The sequence below is a fragment of the Aspergillus versicolor genome (genome assembly GCF_001890125.1).
Source record: "Aspergillus versicolor CBS 583.65 unplaced genomic scaffold ASPVEscaffold_2, whole genome shotgun sequence".
Classification (NCBI taxonomy): Eukaryota; Fungi; Ascomycota; class Eurotiomycetes; order Eurotiales; family Aspergillaceae; genus Aspergillus; species Aspergillus versicolor.
In genome coordinates this window covers 2,886,536-2,902,548 of record NW_024467525.1, presented here as the reverse complement: position 1 = coordinate 2,902,548, position 16,013 = coordinate 2,886,536, and the positions used below count along the sequence as shown (strand labels likewise).

The following is a 16,013-nucleotide window of genomic DNA, read 5'->3' as shown; positions in this document are numbered from 1 at the left end:
CTGTCGAATCGATATCAGCACCCACATCCAGCATGCGTTGCATCGTATCGAATCGGCTGTGGCGCATCCCCCAGAAGAGCGCGGAGCTGCTGCGATATCGCATATTATCTCGATGAAGCTTGTCTGATAATAACCCGTACAGATGGCGGCATGTTTTCGTCAATGCGCTCAGGTCGCTCTCTGTGTCTACCTCGTCTGCCACGAGCAGGACTATATCGTTTGGGAAGTTCAAGAGCATGGTTGCGGTGGGCAGATATACCGGACAAGCTGAAGATAAACATTACAAGAAGTAAATGTGCCGGAGAGTAATGGGGGAGGTGTAGATGTTATGACGCTGTGATGGTCTCGTGCGGGGTGGCACAACTGCAGCCGATTTGGCTGGAACTGCGCGGGGTTGAATCCGGGGTACGCAATAGCCGGCCAATCGTGTCCATACGTATTAGAATACACTGAGGGGAAATCAGGATCCATGATGGCTGTGTTGATCAAGAGGGGATGACCTGTCTCTTGGTGTCTTGGTGGACGGAGTTCTTCAACGAATGGCATTCATTACATGTGATAATGATTATAGATAGAGTACAAAGTTGATTAAATCCTCGCCATCCCCTCATTCGCAGCCCACCTGATAAACCGATTCAACTGGCCCATATTATTCTCATCGACGCGATTCAGCAGCAGCCCCAGCCCGCATCCACTCTCATCCGCAGGCGTAGTAAAGACACTCGTAATAATCGCCTGAGCCAGTGTCCAGTACTCCGGGGCGTATTCCATGAACCCCGTGCGTTTCCAGCACTCGGATGGCGATGCTAGACTGCTTGCTGGAGCGCCGCCCTGCTCCAGCATCTCGTGGTGGTTCCAGATCTCTTTCCAGTTGGTGAGGCCGTTTTGGATCGGTAGCATCGCTGCGTCTGGGGAGAAGGTGTTTCGGGCGTGGAAGAGGAGGGTGTGGAATGCTGTCTTGTCAATAAAAAATGTACCAGGTTAGGGGGAAGGGGAATTACCGCTGACGATGATGAATAGATTGAGCTTGCCCACTCCAGCTAAGAAACCCTTCTCGCTGCATCCCAGTGTCTTCTGGCAGAACCGCGAGACGAGGTCGGTGATGGAGAGGCCTGCAATGGGAGAGGCATCGCTGTCGTGTAACAGCAAGAAACAATCCCGCGCCGTCGTGGCCTGGAAGCAACGCTCTGGACAGACTGGGTCGAAGTTGAGTTCCGAGACTGATACTTTAGGAGGCGCGTTGTGGAAGATGATAAAGGCTGTGTCGAGGAGGAATATATACGACAGTGTCCTAGGTCGTTAGTCGAGATATACCACAGTCAATGGAACATACCTGTTGAACTCCTCCTTCGCAATGAACCTTTCCCAATTTCCGTCCTCATTCTGGGGCTTATGATGGCTTCCAGGGGAGAATCCAAGTTCCCTACCCATCTGTTCAGGTTAGCAGGAATCGATATAGTCGAAAAATGATATAAGACATACCGCGGTGACCATGCTGAATCTCGACCGTCGGATCCTACGTTTACTATTGTCATCGCCCTCCCAGTTCTGCAATAGACAAATTAAATACGCCCCCTGCAGCGCCTTGACAGCATCCCTACGAAGGTGAAATCCCTCCGCCCCGTCGCCATGTACCACCGCACGCCTGAAATGCGGGTCCGCAAACACGAGCTCCTCTGCACTGTTAAACCAAAGCTTTGCATTCTGGCTAGTCGCATCATCAGGGGCAAAGCTGGCTCCAATCAAGAGCATAGCCAGTAAAAGGGTATATGGCGTATTGTGGACATTGAACGAGGGCTTATGGATGATGGGGCAGTTCGGGTACCAGAAGGACCAGAAATAGACGAGATATCGTCTGATGTTCGGCGGGCTGAAGAACTGAACGCAGATATTCTCGATGAGAGGCGACCAGGTCAGGGCTATTGCGCTCCCCAGGCTGGGTGTTGTCGTTACGTGCTTCAATCGACAGACCAGCTCGTTTGTAACTCCTGCCAACGGGTCTGCCAGCCAGCTAGACCAGTCCGTGCAGCCGTCTACCAGCAGGCCTGAAAAGGGCCTTGACGGATCAGACCTGTCCATGGTTGGAGGAGGAATAATAAGAAAGTCGAGGGAAATAGGGGTAGAGACATCTTCGTCGGGGTTGTCCTGCAGTGCCAGATCCGCCATAACGGTCGCCAACTGCTTTACTTCGTACACGCGCATACACTCGAAGGAGTTGAGGAAGCCGGTGACGTTGCTGAATCTGTCGAGAAACTGTAATTTCCCAAATCTGATCGTTTCCAGTGTTTTTGACTGGCTTGGGTCGTCCGATCGTGGTGGGTTGCAGTGAACCATATCAAGCCCACAGTCACCATTAAGAAGAGACTCCAACGCATCAGAAGGGATAATACAAGACCGGTCAAGGTCGATGGTGTCGGCGAGGTTAAAGTCATCGGACATTGACATGTTGAATGGCGATTCAGATATCGTCGTTGCAGTGTCGTCCGGGAAATGTCTAGTCGCATGCTCGGACTGTCGTCTGGAACCTCGATAGATACATTCATGGCTCTTTTTCTGGCAGTTCCCACAAGGCCATTTCAAATTACAGGCTTTCTTCAGTCGCGCACATCGATCGCAGGCCTGTCTCTTGGTGGATCTACGGCTGATCGGAGCTGGAGGGATATCGGCATCTGCGCGCAGGCGGGACTTACAAGTCCGCCAGTGCCGTTGGAGGACATCTCTGTTGTCGTTAGAATACAATCACCAATGATGGGTAAAAGTGCGTAGTTACGTTCGCTTGAATGCCTGCTGGCAAAACCCACATGCAAACGGCCGGTCGGTCAGATCTGGATTCGTTAGAGCTGGGTTTAGTAGTAGGAGACAAGCACGTACGACACGAGCGATGGCGTTCAAGATGCTCCTGGCGACGAAAGGAAGCAGGACACTGGGGACAGGAGTGACTGGGCTCCGACATGGGGGTTCATAGTCCGGAGTCTACGGGATAGAGATGGAATGAGGACAATTGTGTATGAGAGAAGAGATGGCTGCGGGGTTAATATCGAATCTCCACCTGGGAATACCCCGGATTTCCAGCTCTGGTCTGGTTGTGGTTCTGTGATTGTTCGGTATATGCCAGCTCCATCTGCCGGACCAATATCTGGTGATCCCCACGAGAGTCACGATCTCCTCGCAATATTGGAACATAATGGAGTGTGCTGAATGAGGCTTGATCCTGTGAAGAAGCGACGAGACTGATCGGCGTCGGAGGTCGCACCACCCCCGCCTCCACCCAGTCTGAGAATTTGGTTCGTACTGGTGGAATCTGGGGGAGTTCCGAGCCATAACCAGCAATTGTAAGAATATCTGTATCAAATTGCATCAATGGGGCGACTCCGCTTGTCCAGGTGCAAGCGCGACAGCGGCGTTCTCCCACTGCATGCAGGGGTACGACAGATATAAAGGTATGCATGCATGCCCAATGTACGAGTAAAAGAACATCACCCTCCTTTCTTGATACCTCAACCAACGACCATGGCTTTTGTTCCAACCCCCTTAGCCCTCCCCCCCAACACCAGCGCAGATGCCTTTGCCCGATTCATCAACGCTGTAAAAGCCATTACTGGCGAGGGAAACGTGCGAGTTATCACCCCAGACACACAGCTTGCGGACGGCTCCTACTTTGAACCGCCCAAGACGCACGACCCGCATCATGTCGTGGACCAGGACTACTTCGTCGCGTCAGCAGTCGTCGACCCACGGTCTGTGCCAGAGGTTCAGGAACTCGTCCGTCTAGCCAACGAGTACCAGATTCCACTATGGCCAACGAGTATCGGACGTAACTCTGGATATGGAGGTGCGGCGCCGAGACTGAGAGGAAGTATTGTGGTCGACATGGGAAAGCATATGAACCGGGTCTTAGAGGTCAATGAAGATGGGGCCTTTGCCGTCGTTGAGCCTGGGGTCACCTTTGCTGGACTTTATCAGTACTTGGTTGACCACGGACTCAGTGATAAGTTGTGGATTGATGTATGTTCCTTGCATTTCAAACAGGTAAAGTAGCTGACTGGTGAAGGTACCTGATATTGGCGGTGGTTCTGTTATGGGAAATACCCTCGAACGCGGTGTTGGATATACTCCATATGGAGGTACGCTTCCAAATTGTATCATTGTGGCCTGGAGCTGACGTAGCAGATCACTGGATGATGCACTGTGGCATGGAAGTTATTCTTCCCTCAGGCGAGCTCATGCGAACTGGCATGGGCGCTCTCCCCCAGAATCCAAAGAAGGGCTCCAAGCACGACCACAACGACGAAGGGAACAAATGCTGGCAGCTGTTCCCGTATGGATTCGGCCCGTACAACGATGGGCTCTTCTCGCAGGGCAATGTGGGAATTTGCACAAAGATGGGCCTCTGGGTATGCGTCCCTCAAATATGGCAGGCAATGCTAACGAGGCTCAGTTGATGCCAAACCCCGGCGGATATCAGGCATACATGATCACTCTGCCAAAGGATGACGACCTCAAACAGGCTGTGGATATAATTAGGCCTCTCCGTGTGGTTCGTATTAATATATTGAGTTCGTCAGTATTGCTAATTACTGCAGCAAAACATCCTCCAAAACGTCCCAACCCTGCGACACATCCTCATCGACGCCGCCATCCTAGGCAACAAATCCTCCTACACTTCAGATATAAGCAAGCCCCTGAATGACGCGGAGCTGGATGCGGTTGCCAAGAAGCTCAATCTCGGCCGATGGAACTTCTACGGCGCTCTCTATGTATGTCTCTCCCATTCCAGACTCCAAGCATGTCTAACATATTGACCAGGGCCCTGAACCGGTCCGCAACCTCCTCTGGTCCTTAATCAAAGAAGCCTTCTCCGCAATCCCCGGCGCAAGGTTCTTCTTCCCCGACGATATCAAGGAATACTGCGTCCTGCACACCCGCGCCCAAACCCTGCGCGGCGTTCCCAACTTCGACGAGCTGAAATGGATCGACTGGCTGCCCAATGGCGCGCACCTGTTCTTCTCACCTATTAGCAAGATCTCCGGCGACGACGCAATGCTTCAGTACGAAGTCACGAAGAAACGAACCCGCGAGGCAGGGCTGGATTTCATCGGGACGTTCACGGTTGGAATGCGGGAGATGCGTACGTCTTCTATCCCTTAACCTAGGATCCTCGACTAACTGACAGTTAAAGACCACATAGTCTGTATAGTCTTCGACCGGAAGAACGCCGAGCAGAAGAAAAAAGCACACTGGCTGATCAAAACACTGATCGCCGACTGCGCCGAGAACGGCTGGGGCGAGTACCGCACTCATCTGGCGCTGATGGACCAGATTGCTGAGACGTATAACTGGAACAATAATGCCCTCATGCGGTTCAACGAGACGGTGAAGAATGCCCTGGACCCGAAGGGGATTATGGCCCCGGGCAAGAATGGCGTTTGGCCGAGTTCCTATGATCGCAGGATCTACAAGCTGTAACTATTATTCTACCGGGTGGCTGGGGTTGGTTTCCATTGATACAGTATCAGTCTTCACATAGTTAATAACAATATGCGGCTATCATTCCAAGGACTCCAAGTATTCGGCAAGGCCATCCGGTATCACGTCCTCGCGTGTGAACGGCAAGGGAGGACAATCCTGTCGAGCTATATAAATGTCAGAAAGCTGTTCAACATGCACATCCGTAAACGTTCGGGGTAGGCTTACTCTTATCAAGGCTCACGTACTCTCGAACAGCATCCGGGGAAATACGATAGGCAACCAAATACTGGCCCACGATACTCCCCTTCGCCCTATCAATGATATCCAACCGTAAGACGTCCACGAGCTCCTCAGCAGAGAACACATCAGCCCCTGGACCGAGTACGGCGGTCTCAATAGTAAGAAGGCCGCATTCGCTGTTATCAAAGCGCGACTTCCTCTCTAGCATCCAGCTATAGGCGCGCCCTCGGTCGGAGAATGTTGAGATGAAGATGCTCGTGTATTTATGGTCCCAGTTTAGATGGCGTTCAGCGGCCTCGCTGAGAGTCTCCTCTTCGTTGTAGATTGTGGTGGTGTCTTGGGCTATAAGGCTGCCGTCATAACCTTCGGTAGTCATGGTCTCGGAGTATTGAACTCTGTAGAGGGTATGTGGGAGGTCTCCCGGGGCGAGTCTGAATGTGTCCATGTCTGGAGTGGGTTACTCCACACGGTTTCTCAGCATGATATATATTGGGCACCGCTGAGGCTGAAGCGGGGTGGTATAATACGAATTGTATAGACAGGGTTGCTAGTAATCAGAAACATAACAATAACAAAGCCGATAATAGTGGCAACCGGATGGATGTAATAGCTGGTCGCGGTACGGAGAGATTACTTTTACAAGTCAATTCTAAGCAGCGACGGGCTACAGAATACTACATGTCCTGCTGGTTTTGATATCTGGAGGCTCTATTCTGGACGTCGTTCTCACATCCAAGAAGCGCATCTCTGCGAGTCCTACCCAACACCGACGCCATCTAACACCAACTCCACGTCCTCAACCTAGAACGTTTCTTATTATAGTCCCAACTCAGGCTTAACCCCACGACGCGTCAAGGACAGGCCGAGGAGACTCTGGTCGCAGCCATTCGGCATATCACCGCACAGGAACCATTGCCTCACATGTGGGATTCAATGTCACGAACGGGGTGTTATTTCCTATGCTGTCGCTGCGAATACCTATGTCCGCAAGATGCTATTGCTGTCGTGGCGAATGGGAAGGGATAATGCGGTGCAGGATAGGAGCACGCGTGAGCTGTTACAGCTCTGTAGAGTATCGCCCCGGATGGGAGCGAATTTGAATGAGGCAGATTTTGGATACGGATTTCAAGGACCCTGTATGAGCTGCGTTAGCGAGGGTTACGGGATATTAAGAGGAATGGTCATGGGTGTGTTTCTCTATGCAGTGGCAGTGGGGACTGATCCATGGAAAGGAGCTGGATTGGGGATTCAATTGTGCATGGTGTAGATAATTTCAGAGACAGACTTGAGCAAACCAACGAAGTGCTGTTCAACTATTGATAATAGAACATAGACTCAAGAGGAATTGTGGATGAAAGGGGGTATGAGGATGATATATGGATACGAGTGCCACATCACATCCACTTCAAGCTCGATGCAGACCCAGCGAACCAGAAAGAGCAAGATTATGGAAGCCAATAGAAAGCCCGACCACGGATGTGTCCCTGGGACCCTGGCAGAGAAGAAGAGGCCTGATCGCAGGGTCGCAGGCTCAGCTCGCAGGGCTTTGCTCCTTGATGGAGCGGACAGAGGTGATACTAGTTACTGTATAATGTATACCACCCCTGATAGAGAGTACACGCTCCAGCCATATCCGCATCTTGCTGCGCGTTGGTTCCACCATTCTGCATTGCAAGTTCTTCCCCAAGGGTCCTGTGCACTCTTGGAAGGACCCATGTCTGGGTCTCTCTGGAACGGGATACCCTGACAGGCAAGTTGTGCTACGATACAGGAACCTCCCACGGGAACCGTCATAGGGACCACCTGACGCAAGACGAGATCCCTGAGATTAAGGACTGACCTTGGTGTGCAGGCTCCAAGATGAACTGTATTGCAGGCCAGCTCAGCGTGGTAACAAAGGTCCAACGTGTGGATCTGGAAGTGGCAAACGACTGAAACCAAGCATACGAACTAGTCCGTACGAAGTACACTATTGATAATTAGATATTTGCATTTCCCGTTCCTATATCCCGCGTGGTGTTCCTCTGGCAAACTCCGACTCATGGGCAAATAAGCAGCCAGAACCCACCAGTTGAGTCTCACAGGCTCTGAGACTAGAAGCCCAATAGTCACAGACTGGGATCTTCAAGCCCTCGTGTTTCATGGAGTCTTGGGATCCTCCCGTCCACAGCTTAAAGCAAAAGAAACGGTGACCAGTTTAGGGAATCACAGACACCAATTTGGCCGGCAGCGAATAGTCCGCAGATAGCCAAGGCAGACGACCGTGGACATTCCCTAATGTCTATCGGGATGTTGTTCCGTAGACAACTATCCCGCCCTGAAGCCGTGTAATCTCAGCGAGATGAGCCATGGCTCACCAGCGGGCCTGAATAGCAGAACCTGGCGGACAATATCCGCGACAACCCATGCCGTTGCCTGTCCTCCGCAAAACTGGACCAGCTCAACCTTGTCATGCTTCCAATGGGAAATGGTCCGTTCAAAATCACCGCCGTCCCTTGTTGATTGGCCCACTGAACACGAAATCTGGGTCCCGTCGTTGAATAGTTGCCCGCAGAGTGGCAGATATGGAGACGCCAACGCGGACAGAGTTTCCATGGCCCGCTGTGATGGGAACACAAGACTTCAGCCCCAGTGATCGCCGCGCAGCCAAAAGAGACAAAAGAGGTCCATGACGTCAAAGGAAGGCCACCGCAATCCACTTTCTGTTCCTGGACGACCTGATCTCCAGAGTGACATATGGGGCGTCGGAAAGGGTGGGCTCATCCGGCCAGCGACGGGTCCTAATTTCCGCCATGAGGCTGTCACGCCGTCTGTCCTCGTTCGTCCTTGAACGGTCTATCCAGGGGTAAGACTAATGAACGCCGTGGATGCAGCTTAATTCGACAAGCAAGACAAGGTGTTGCAACTGCCGGGATATTAGGCCCATCAGGGGCACGAGTTCCCCTGAGCAGCAGCACGGACCCTTTCATTTCACGTCCGAATTGGAGAAGCGTTGGGACAGTTAAAAGCCAAGTGGAGACTGTCCATTTGGCGGGATTCTGATGTCTTTTTATTGGTGCAGCACCGCGGGGAAGACCACATTTCGCTGGAGCTTAAAGGAATCAAACCACGCAGGATCAGCACCTTATCCCCCCATTGCAGGTTCACCACGATGGACTCTTGCACCAACGGGTTTGCGTCGCCTGTCGATCGCTATTCACGGCTGAAATGAGTTCTCACAGGGCATCATGGAGGAATACACCGTAGTGAAGTCAATCCTGGCTGCCGGCCCCTGATCTGCGGAACAATCTCAGGAACAAGAGTAAACAAGGGCAGGGCTTGGGCATATAAAATACCCCCCCAGTCTCGTCCTGCTCTCATCCAAGTGTTCAGTATTCGCTCCAGTCTTTCTTTACCCAAGTCCTTCCTTACCAACTTCCCAGTCTCTCATTCTGAGTCTTTTGACCAAGTCATTCTTTTAACAACAACATACCATTCAAGATGAAGTTCACTGGAATCGTCGCTACCCTCGCCATTGCTGGCTCTGCTGCTGCCGCTGCCCTCCCTGGTCTTGACGTCGTCAAGGTCCAGGCCACCGTCACCCGTATCGACGATGTGCTCGGCAACCTGAACAGCGCCGTCGACAGCGGCGCCCTCAACAAGGCTGACCTCGGTGACGCCACCTCTGAGCTCTCCGTTGTCCACAACACCCTGAACACCCTCGTCGGTGGTCTCGTTGAGGGCATCACCGGTGGTGCCTCCTCCAACTCTAACCCCGTCTCCGGTGTTCTCGACCTCGCCACCAGCGGCCTCATCCCCACCGTTACCGGCGGTATGTCGATATCTTAAACATGAACGAACTCAGCTAACAACCTCTAGTTCTCGGCTCCACCGAGCAGGTCACTGACTTTGGCTCGCTCTCCCAGGGCCTTGTCGGCCGCATCCAGAGCGGTGCTGTTGACGCTGCTGGTCTCCAGAACATCCTCACCCTTGTCGGTGGCAACTGTAAGTGCCTCACCAAGTTGAAACATGTAGAGCATTTGCTAACGCGTCATAGCTGGTCTGTCCACCCTCAACTCGGTCCTCTCCTCCGCGTAAACGATTAATTACGCTTGATGACTACCCGATATCGTGAGCTCCGGACGAAGGAGGCTACGATCCCGCCGGGATATGCGGGGGGATTATACATGGGAAACTTAATATATAATACCTCTTCGTGAATATATTGGTGCTGATAATGAGTTTATTGCCATGACCCTAGTTCAGTAGAGTAGCACGCTTCAAGTAATAAACCATATGGGGAATCCAAGCAACGCCAGCGAAGTAGCAACAACGTAAATTTCAATTTAAGCAGTGGTATCGCCAACAGGCTCACTTGCAAGATATAGCAGGAAAAGCTCAACATTCGCGTCTCGATATCCGTCTGTGTCAAAATAATAAAGAGGACTTTTATAGAGTATCAACTTCCCCTCACTATAGTGCCCCTCGGTAATCCGAGCGGTGAACCCGTTCATACAGGATATTACCATTACCTAGACACGTTGCGTTAGTACATATATATATATTTGCGGTAGAACAAGACAAGCGTAGAAATATACCGGCGCAATTTTATGTTCCCGCAGTGTATGCCCAGCAAGTCTCTCCCGGATCATACCGAGTATAGTCAAGACCTCTGAGCGCAGGAGGTCTTCCTCTGGGCGGCTAGCGTGTTCTAGCAGGAAGATACGATGAGGCCTTGAATCGTCGCGCATCCATGCTTCCGCAAGCCTCGTCCACTCGAACGCGGCCCGGTTGATATTGGCCCTTAAATCGGGAGGGGGCTCGTCCCGCGATTTTGGTTTTGGTAGAGGTGTTGGTTGCATGTATTTTCCCTTGTTCAGGTGTGTGCTCTTTTTACTACATACATAGTAAGTATATATACTCCATCGGTGAGGGCTTGGATGTGGATGTACTTACAGGCTCACCCACCCAGATATCTCCTCCAGGGTATACGAATCCGAACGGCCTCGCGTCCCACTTGTAGCTACCACACCCTCAAACGGGGTAATCCGTTCGTAGAGTCTGAATTCATAGCTCAGCGCCGCAGAAACCATCTCCGCCTCCGCATAGTTCCCGCCGACATTATTCGTACGGGTTTGCCATTCTTTCTCAATAGACATAATCTGCTTAGCCGTGTTCCGGTCCTCAGGGTCAACAGGATGAAGAGCCAGCCAGGCTGAGGGCCGGGACTTGAAGAAGTTTCCGTGACGCCGCTCGCCTCCATACGTAACCAGGTCCAGCTTCTCGCACTGGATCCCCAGTTCCTGCGCAGTGGTGGGGTCTATGGTGGGCGTTATGGAGAAGTAGACCTTATCGAACATCTTGCTGATTTCTGCGCGGAGGCCCTGTCGAATCTGGGCTTTGCCGTGGCTATTCCATTCTGCGACCCGGGTGTCGAAAAGGGTGTTTTCGAAGAGGGCCTGGGTGTTGATGCTGGGGACCCTGTTGTAAATGCTGCGAAGTGACATTTTGGTGGTGATGCTGCAGTGTGAACTGTGAGATGAGGATGGAATAAAGATGCAGACTGGGAAGATAAAAAAAAGACTGCAAATAGGTTTTTCACTTGTCTCAGCTTTATATCCCACTGATTACGCTCTGGCGATGAAGGGTTTGGTACCTGTGTTCCTGACCGTGGCATGTTGCCCTGAAAACCTTGTCTTGTCCTGCTATACTTGATATCCGGCCATTTGGGGCAGGTACCACGCCACCATGATGTCCCCTGAAAGTATAATATGCGTCAGCAGCAGTAATCGTGTATGCATCTGGTTATCCCCTTGGTGGCTCTTACATAGCGTGACTGATGGAACTGGGAACGAGAAAGTATATCAGTATAGGGCCACCATATAGCCCACTGGCCTTCCATGGGATACAGTACAGGATTACTGCAGAAGCAAAGATATCTCGATCACGTCATTAAGAGAAGGGTAAGTCTATTATACAACCTTAGATACTAACCTAAATCTAAGAGAAAAAACGAACTCAGTCCAGCGCCTGCGCCTCACACATCCGTCTATACAATCCCCCCGCCCTAACCAACTCCTGATGATCCCCCATCTCCACAATCCTCCCTCCATAAAAGACACAAATCAAATGCGCATCCTTGATCGTACTCAGCCGATGCGCAACCGCAACCGTTATCCGATCCCCCGATTTCGCCGCCTCCTCCAGCGCCCGCTGCACGATCTTCTCGCTCTCCGTGTCCAAGGCGCTGGTCGCTTCGTCCAGGAGCAGGATCTTAGGGTCCCGAATGAGTGCGCGCGCAATCGCGATCCGTTGTCTTTGGCCGCCTGAGAGTTGTGTCCCTCCTGACCCTGCGGGCGTGTATATACCTTCGGGCAAAGAGGAGACGAAATCCCATGCATTCGCCGCGCGGAGGGCAGATTCGATGGTACTATCCGGGACATCGTTTGTAGTAGGTCCCTGTTTCTCCGAGAAGAAGGGCTCTGTATCTGGGTTGAAGATTCCCAGTGCGATGTTTTCACGGATCGTGCCCTGGAAGAGTGTTGGCTCTTGTTGCACCAGGGCGACGATGTTGCGGTAGTGCACGGGGTTGAGGGATGGGAGGGCGGACGAGTCGATTGTGATTGTGCCTGTTGTTGGGTCGTAGAAGCGCTCGAGCATGGCGATCATGGTGGATTTACCACAGCCTGACGCGCCGACCAAAGCGATGAATTGGCCTTTGTTTATCTGGTGTTGTTAGTTCAGCTATTTTGTTTTAATCTTTTGTGGGGGTAGTTGGGGTACCTTTATATTGACGCCTTTAAGAACAGCGGCGTCAGGTCGCAGTGGGTATGAGAAGCGCACGTTGTCGAGGGCGATAGGCGCGCCAGACCCAGGGCCATTATCGCGGTTTTCAGGCGTCTCTCGGACTGTCGGCTGCAGTTCATTGAGCCAGAAGATATAGTTTGTCGCGTTGATTCCCTTTGTGACGCTGGTTGAGAACTGGAAGATCTGCGCAGACGCCTGGCCCGTGTAAAACACACCAAGAAAGGCGACGAAGAAGTTATACATGCTGACTTCGCCCGTTGAAAGCAAGCGGCAGCCGTACCAGAATCCAAGAGCTTGGAACCAATATTCGATGCACTGCGTCAGGCCGAAGCAGACCATCGTGCTGGCCATGGGCTTGACGGAGGATGCCACGGCGGTGTCGAGTTCCTCGGTGTATCGTCGCAGGACGTCTCCTTCGATGGCGAGGGATGAGACCGTTCGAATAGCATTCACGGCTTCAGAGGCGATGGATGAACTGGTAGAGTACTTCTTTGAAGTGCTTCGGTCGAGTCTGGCATCAAGTCTGATCTTGGCAAGGCCAGCACCAACAAGAGGAGGAAGACCGCCAAACACGACGACGAGTCCAAGTTTCCACGAGTGTGCAATGGCAAGAATCGCACATCCAACCAGGTTCAAAACCGCAACGAGGATCAGGGCGATGTTGAAACCCATGAGCTCCAGGATCGCCTGCGGATACGAGTCAATATGACTGACCAGGGCGCCCGTGGTATTCTCGCTGCGATCAAAGAACTGGATATCCTGCCGCAGCATCTCGTGCAGGATGAGCCTGCGAAACCAGTGGCTGAGGTGGTGGGCAACGACGTTGGTCGCGTAACCGACGGCGAAGTATGAGAGGAGACACCCCGCTGCCAGAACGATGAACATAGTAGCGTAGAAGTCTCCTCTATCCAGCATTGCATCTCCAGTAAGTTGGAAGACTTCGACGACGTGGGACATCAGGATTGCCTGCCCGGGGTAGGCAGCGCATGCACCGAGACATCCTAACAGGACGAACAGGTATGCCCATATTAATTCAGGACACTCCTTGACCAGGCGCACGATGACGGCCATAATGCCCATTTGCTTGTGGTGGTCGTAGTTGTCTCGTTCCTTCATGGACTCCATCTTCCCTCGAACAGAAGTCGCATACCGACTGAGTCCTTCCATCGTCTCTGCTGTCTCCAGGGGGGCGTCGTCTTCCGTGGTATCCTCTTCCTCTTTGATATCTGCTTCTTCCCTGGCAGCGACAGTGAGGTTCTGGATTTTAACAAGCCGCGCGTATGCCCCGTCCTCTGCAATGAGTGATTCGTGTGTACCCTGCTCGACAATGGAGCCCTTGCTCATAACCACAATATTATCTGCCTTGCGGATCGTTGCCAGCTTGTGTGCAATAACAATGGTCGTACGGCCTTCTGCTGCCTTATCCAGTGCTTTCTGCACGATCGCCTCAGCATGGGGGTCCAGTGCACTAGTCGCTTCATCCAGCAGAAGAACCTTGGGCTGGGAGATGACACTACGAGCAATGGCCACTCGCTGCTTCTGTCCACCAGAGAGCAAACCACCACGCTGCCCGATTGGAGTGTCATAGCCATTTGTCAACTCTGTAATGAAGTCGTGGGCGTATGCCATTTTCGCCGCCTCTTGTACCTTTTCCATCTGCTCTTCCCTTGACGCGTTCTCCCAGGGTGTCCCGACGAGGCCGTATTTGATGTTATCAAAAACGGAACCCTGGAATAGAACTGGTTCTTGTTGAACGAGGCGGACGTTCTTGCGTAGCCAGCCTAGGTTTAATTTCTCGATTGGTGTGCCATCCAGCTTTATCATTCCTGTGTCGGGGTTGTACCAGCGTTCAATGAGGCCGACTATCGTGCTTTTTCCAGAACCAGACTGGCCGACGAGGGCGGTTACCTTCCCTGCTGGGACTTTGAGGCTGAAGTTATCTAAGACAGTGATCCCGGGTCTGGTTGGATAGCTAAAGGATAGGTTCTGCAGTTCGACCTCTCCATTGATCGTCTCTGGTTCGATGCCGTCTTTGCTGTATGGGTTTATTGTGGATTCTCGGTCAATTAACGTGAACAGTTGTGCAGCGGCCGAGGCGGCTCTACTGAAGTCGATCGAGTATGGTGCCAACAGGGTCAAGTTAATTGCAGCGATTACAACTGACAACAGGACGCTATCAAGGTATTAGTACCATAAGTTTGAAGGATGCTTGGACGTACGTGAAGATCTCGCCCGCTGTATCAATCTCTCCTCTGACCATCATATGTATTCCCTGCCAGAAAGCCAGCCCAAAACCAAGGTAGATGATGGTGTACTCCGCAGAGAACATGATCCCCATGAGTGGCGATATCTTCTTCCCGACCTTGTGCGCCTCCGTCAAATACTCATCGAACCGTTTCACCACACTCGCTCGCATCTGGAACGCATGCACGGCCTTCACGCCAGCCAGGACACCCTCCGCGTACGAATTAGCCTGGGCATGAATCTGTAATATCTTCGTCTCGTGCCCGGCTTCTATACCCGCGATGACGCCCATGACGATGATAGTAGCCGGGGCGATACACAGACAGATCAAGGTAAGCTTCCACTGCACCACAAAGGCGATGATAAAAGCCGTCACGAACGCCGCGAGTCCCTGGAAAAGGAGGCCGATCTTCTCCGCGATTCCAGCCTGGATGAGCTTCCCGTTCGATGTCGCTTGCGCGGCGATGGACCCTCCAGTTCCGAAGTCGTAGTATGCAACCTCCTGGCTGAGGGCGGCTTTGAGGTAGCTGTGCCGGATATTGCGAATGACACGGTACGCGGCGTATGTGAGAAGTGTGTTGTACGTGTACGAGAGGACGAGCCGGGCAATTCCCAGGTACACGAAATAGAGCCTTAGAGGTCAGTATCTCCAGACGCTTGAAGGGCTAGGGGAGGCAAGCAAGCATACGCCATCTCAGCGACATCATCGAGGAATTGGCCTGGGGTTGACGTCCCAGCGACAAAATCAGTGATGATTGTGATGAACCTGCCAAAGATGAGGTTTTGTAGAGCAATTCCTGCCCCCGATGCGCAGGCTGCAAGGACAGCGATGCTTTGGAGGGTCAGCTCGACTGGGCTTGCGAAGCTGAAGATTCTCTACCCTGGGTTAGCACACATTCAGAGACTGTATTTTATTGACTGACCTTGTAGGAACCGAAACTGGCTTCTTGGCTTTCCTCTGGCGCAGGTTTTTCTTTGTCTGACGTCGAGCGAGAGAGCGACTCGACTTTCCCCATCGCCGCCTGCTTATCCTGAGCTTCTTTGGAAGCCATATCTCAAGAAACTTCAGCAGCACAGATCCATCAGAAGCCAGCAGGAATATTATTCTTTGCCGAAAGGGGGCCCCTTTATGCGACCGACGAGGCGGAACCAGGATGACTCTTCTCGTATATAGGCTCGGTGGCAGTCTGGGTCACAGGCTCGGAAATCTCACTTCAGCCCATCATCATGCGGCTATGGCAGAATCCACTTGGCGCCGAGTGTCATCTGTCCGC

The 16,013-nt window shown here is 52.3% G+C and overlaps 6 protein-coding genes across 6 annotated transcripts; 2 read left to right on the top strand and 4 right to left on the bottom strand.

The window, feature by feature from the left end:
- Positions 1-307: 307 nt before the first annotated feature.
- On the bottom strand, positions 308-3,201 carry ASPVEDRAFT_485727 (Zn(II)2Cys6 transcription factor). The gene is made up of 6 exons (XM_040814032.1): positions 2,872-3,201; positions 2,771-2,825; positions 1,483-2,719; positions 1,334-1,431; positions 1,002-1,291; positions 308-953 (listed from the first exon to the last, which is right to left on the bottom strand). The coding sequence occupies exons 1-6, from the start codon at positions 2,951-2,953 to the stop codon at positions 589-591; spliced, it is 2,127 nt and encodes a 708-aa protein (XP_040664661.1). The 5' UTR covers positions 2,954-3,201; the 3' UTR covers positions 308-588.
- Positions 3,202-3,456: 255 nt separating this feature from the next.
- On the top strand, positions 3,457-5,839 carry ASPVEDRAFT_38368 (FAD-binding oxidoreductase). Its single transcript, XM_040811687.1, has 8 exons — positions 3,457-4,005; positions 4,052-4,124; positions 4,171-4,394; positions 4,439-4,537; positions 4,584-4,757; positions 4,807-5,128; positions 5,180-5,633; positions 5,695-5,839. The coding sequence occupies exons 1-7, from the start codon at positions 3,511-3,513 to the stop codon at positions 5,464-5,466; spliced, it is 1,674 nt and encodes a 557-aa protein (XP_040664660.1). The 5' UTR covers positions 3,457-3,510; the 3' UTR covers positions 5,467-5,633; positions 5,695-5,839.
- ASPVEDRAFT_148061 (uncharacterized protein) lies at positions 5,180-6,159 on the bottom strand. The gene is made up of 2 exons (XM_040808150.1): positions 5,695-6,159; positions 5,180-5,633 (listed from the first exon to the last, which is right to left on the bottom strand). Exons 1-2 carry the CDS (start codon positions 6,152-6,154, stop codon positions 5,548-5,550), a joined length of 546 nt encoding a protein of 181 aa, XP_040664659.1. The 5' UTR covers positions 6,155-6,159; the 3' UTR covers positions 5,180-5,547.
- Positions 6,160-9,189: 3,030 nt separating this feature from the next.
- Positions 9,190-9,786, top strand: ASPVEDRAFT_80524 (uncharacterized protein; the record flags this gene model as incomplete). Its single annotated transcript, XM_040816891.1, has 3 exons — positions 9,190-9,520; positions 9,568-9,693; positions 9,746-9,786. The coding sequence occupies 3 exons, from the start codon at positions 9,190-9,192 to the stop codon at positions 9,784-9,786; spliced, it is 498 nt and encodes a 165-aa protein (XP_040664658.1).
- Positions 9,787-10,034: 248 nt separating this feature from the next.
- Positions 10,035-11,195, bottom strand: ASPVEDRAFT_80523 (uncharacterized protein; the record flags this gene model as incomplete). The annotated part of the gene is made up of 3 exons (XM_040816890.1): positions 10,035-10,220; positions 10,287-10,584; positions 10,645-11,195. 3 exons carry the CDS (start codon positions 11,193-11,195, stop codon positions 10,035-10,037), a joined length of 1,035 nt encoding a protein of 344 aa, XP_040664657.1.
- Positions 11,196-11,706: 511 nt separating this feature from the next.
- ASPVEDRAFT_125975 (ABC transporter ATP-binding protein) lies at positions 11,707-15,755 on the bottom strand (the record flags this gene model as incomplete). Its single annotated transcript, XM_040806317.1, has 5 exons — positions 11,707-12,414; positions 12,472-14,668; positions 14,715-15,371; positions 15,428-15,615; positions 15,663-15,755. The coding sequence occupies 5 exons, from the start codon at positions 15,753-15,755 to the stop codon at positions 11,707-11,709; spliced, it is 3,843 nt and encodes a 1,280-aa protein (XP_040664656.1).
- Between the last annotated feature and the right edge of the window lie 258 nt (positions 15,756-16,013).

Coding starts and splice junctions, on each gene's coding strand:
- ASPVEDRAFT_485727 (XM_040814032.1), bottom strand. CDS start 2,953: ATGTCGGAGCCCAGTCACTCCTGTCCCCAGTGTCCTGCTTCCTTTCGT. Junction 1,292..1,333: donor GCGAAGGAGGAGTTCAACAG/GTATGTTCCATT, acceptor CTAACGACCTAG/GACACTGTCGTATATATTCC. Junction 954..1,001: donor TCTATTCATCATCGTCAGCG/GTAATTCCCCTT, acceptor TTGACAAGACAG/CATTCCACACCCTCCTCTTC.
- ASPVEDRAFT_38368 (XM_040811687.1), top strand. CDS start 3,511: ATGGCTTTTGTTCCAACCCCCTTAGCCCTCCCCCCCAACACCAGCGCA. Junction 4,006..4,051: donor GTGATAAGTTGTGGATTGAT/GTATGTTCCTTG, acceptor TGACTGGTGAAG/GTACCTGATATTGGCGGTGG. Junction 4,758..4,806: donor ACTTCTACGGCGCTCTCTAT/GTATGTCTCTCC, acceptor CATATTGACCAG/GGCCCTGAACCGGTCCGCAA.
- ASPVEDRAFT_148061 (XM_040808150.1), bottom strand. CDS start 6,154: ATGGACACATTCAGACTCGCCCCGGGAGACCTCCCACATACCCTCTAC. Junction 5,634..5,694: donor GTACGTGAGCCTTGATAAGA/GTAAGCCTACCC, acceptor ACATTTATATAG/CTCGACAGGATTGTCCTCCC.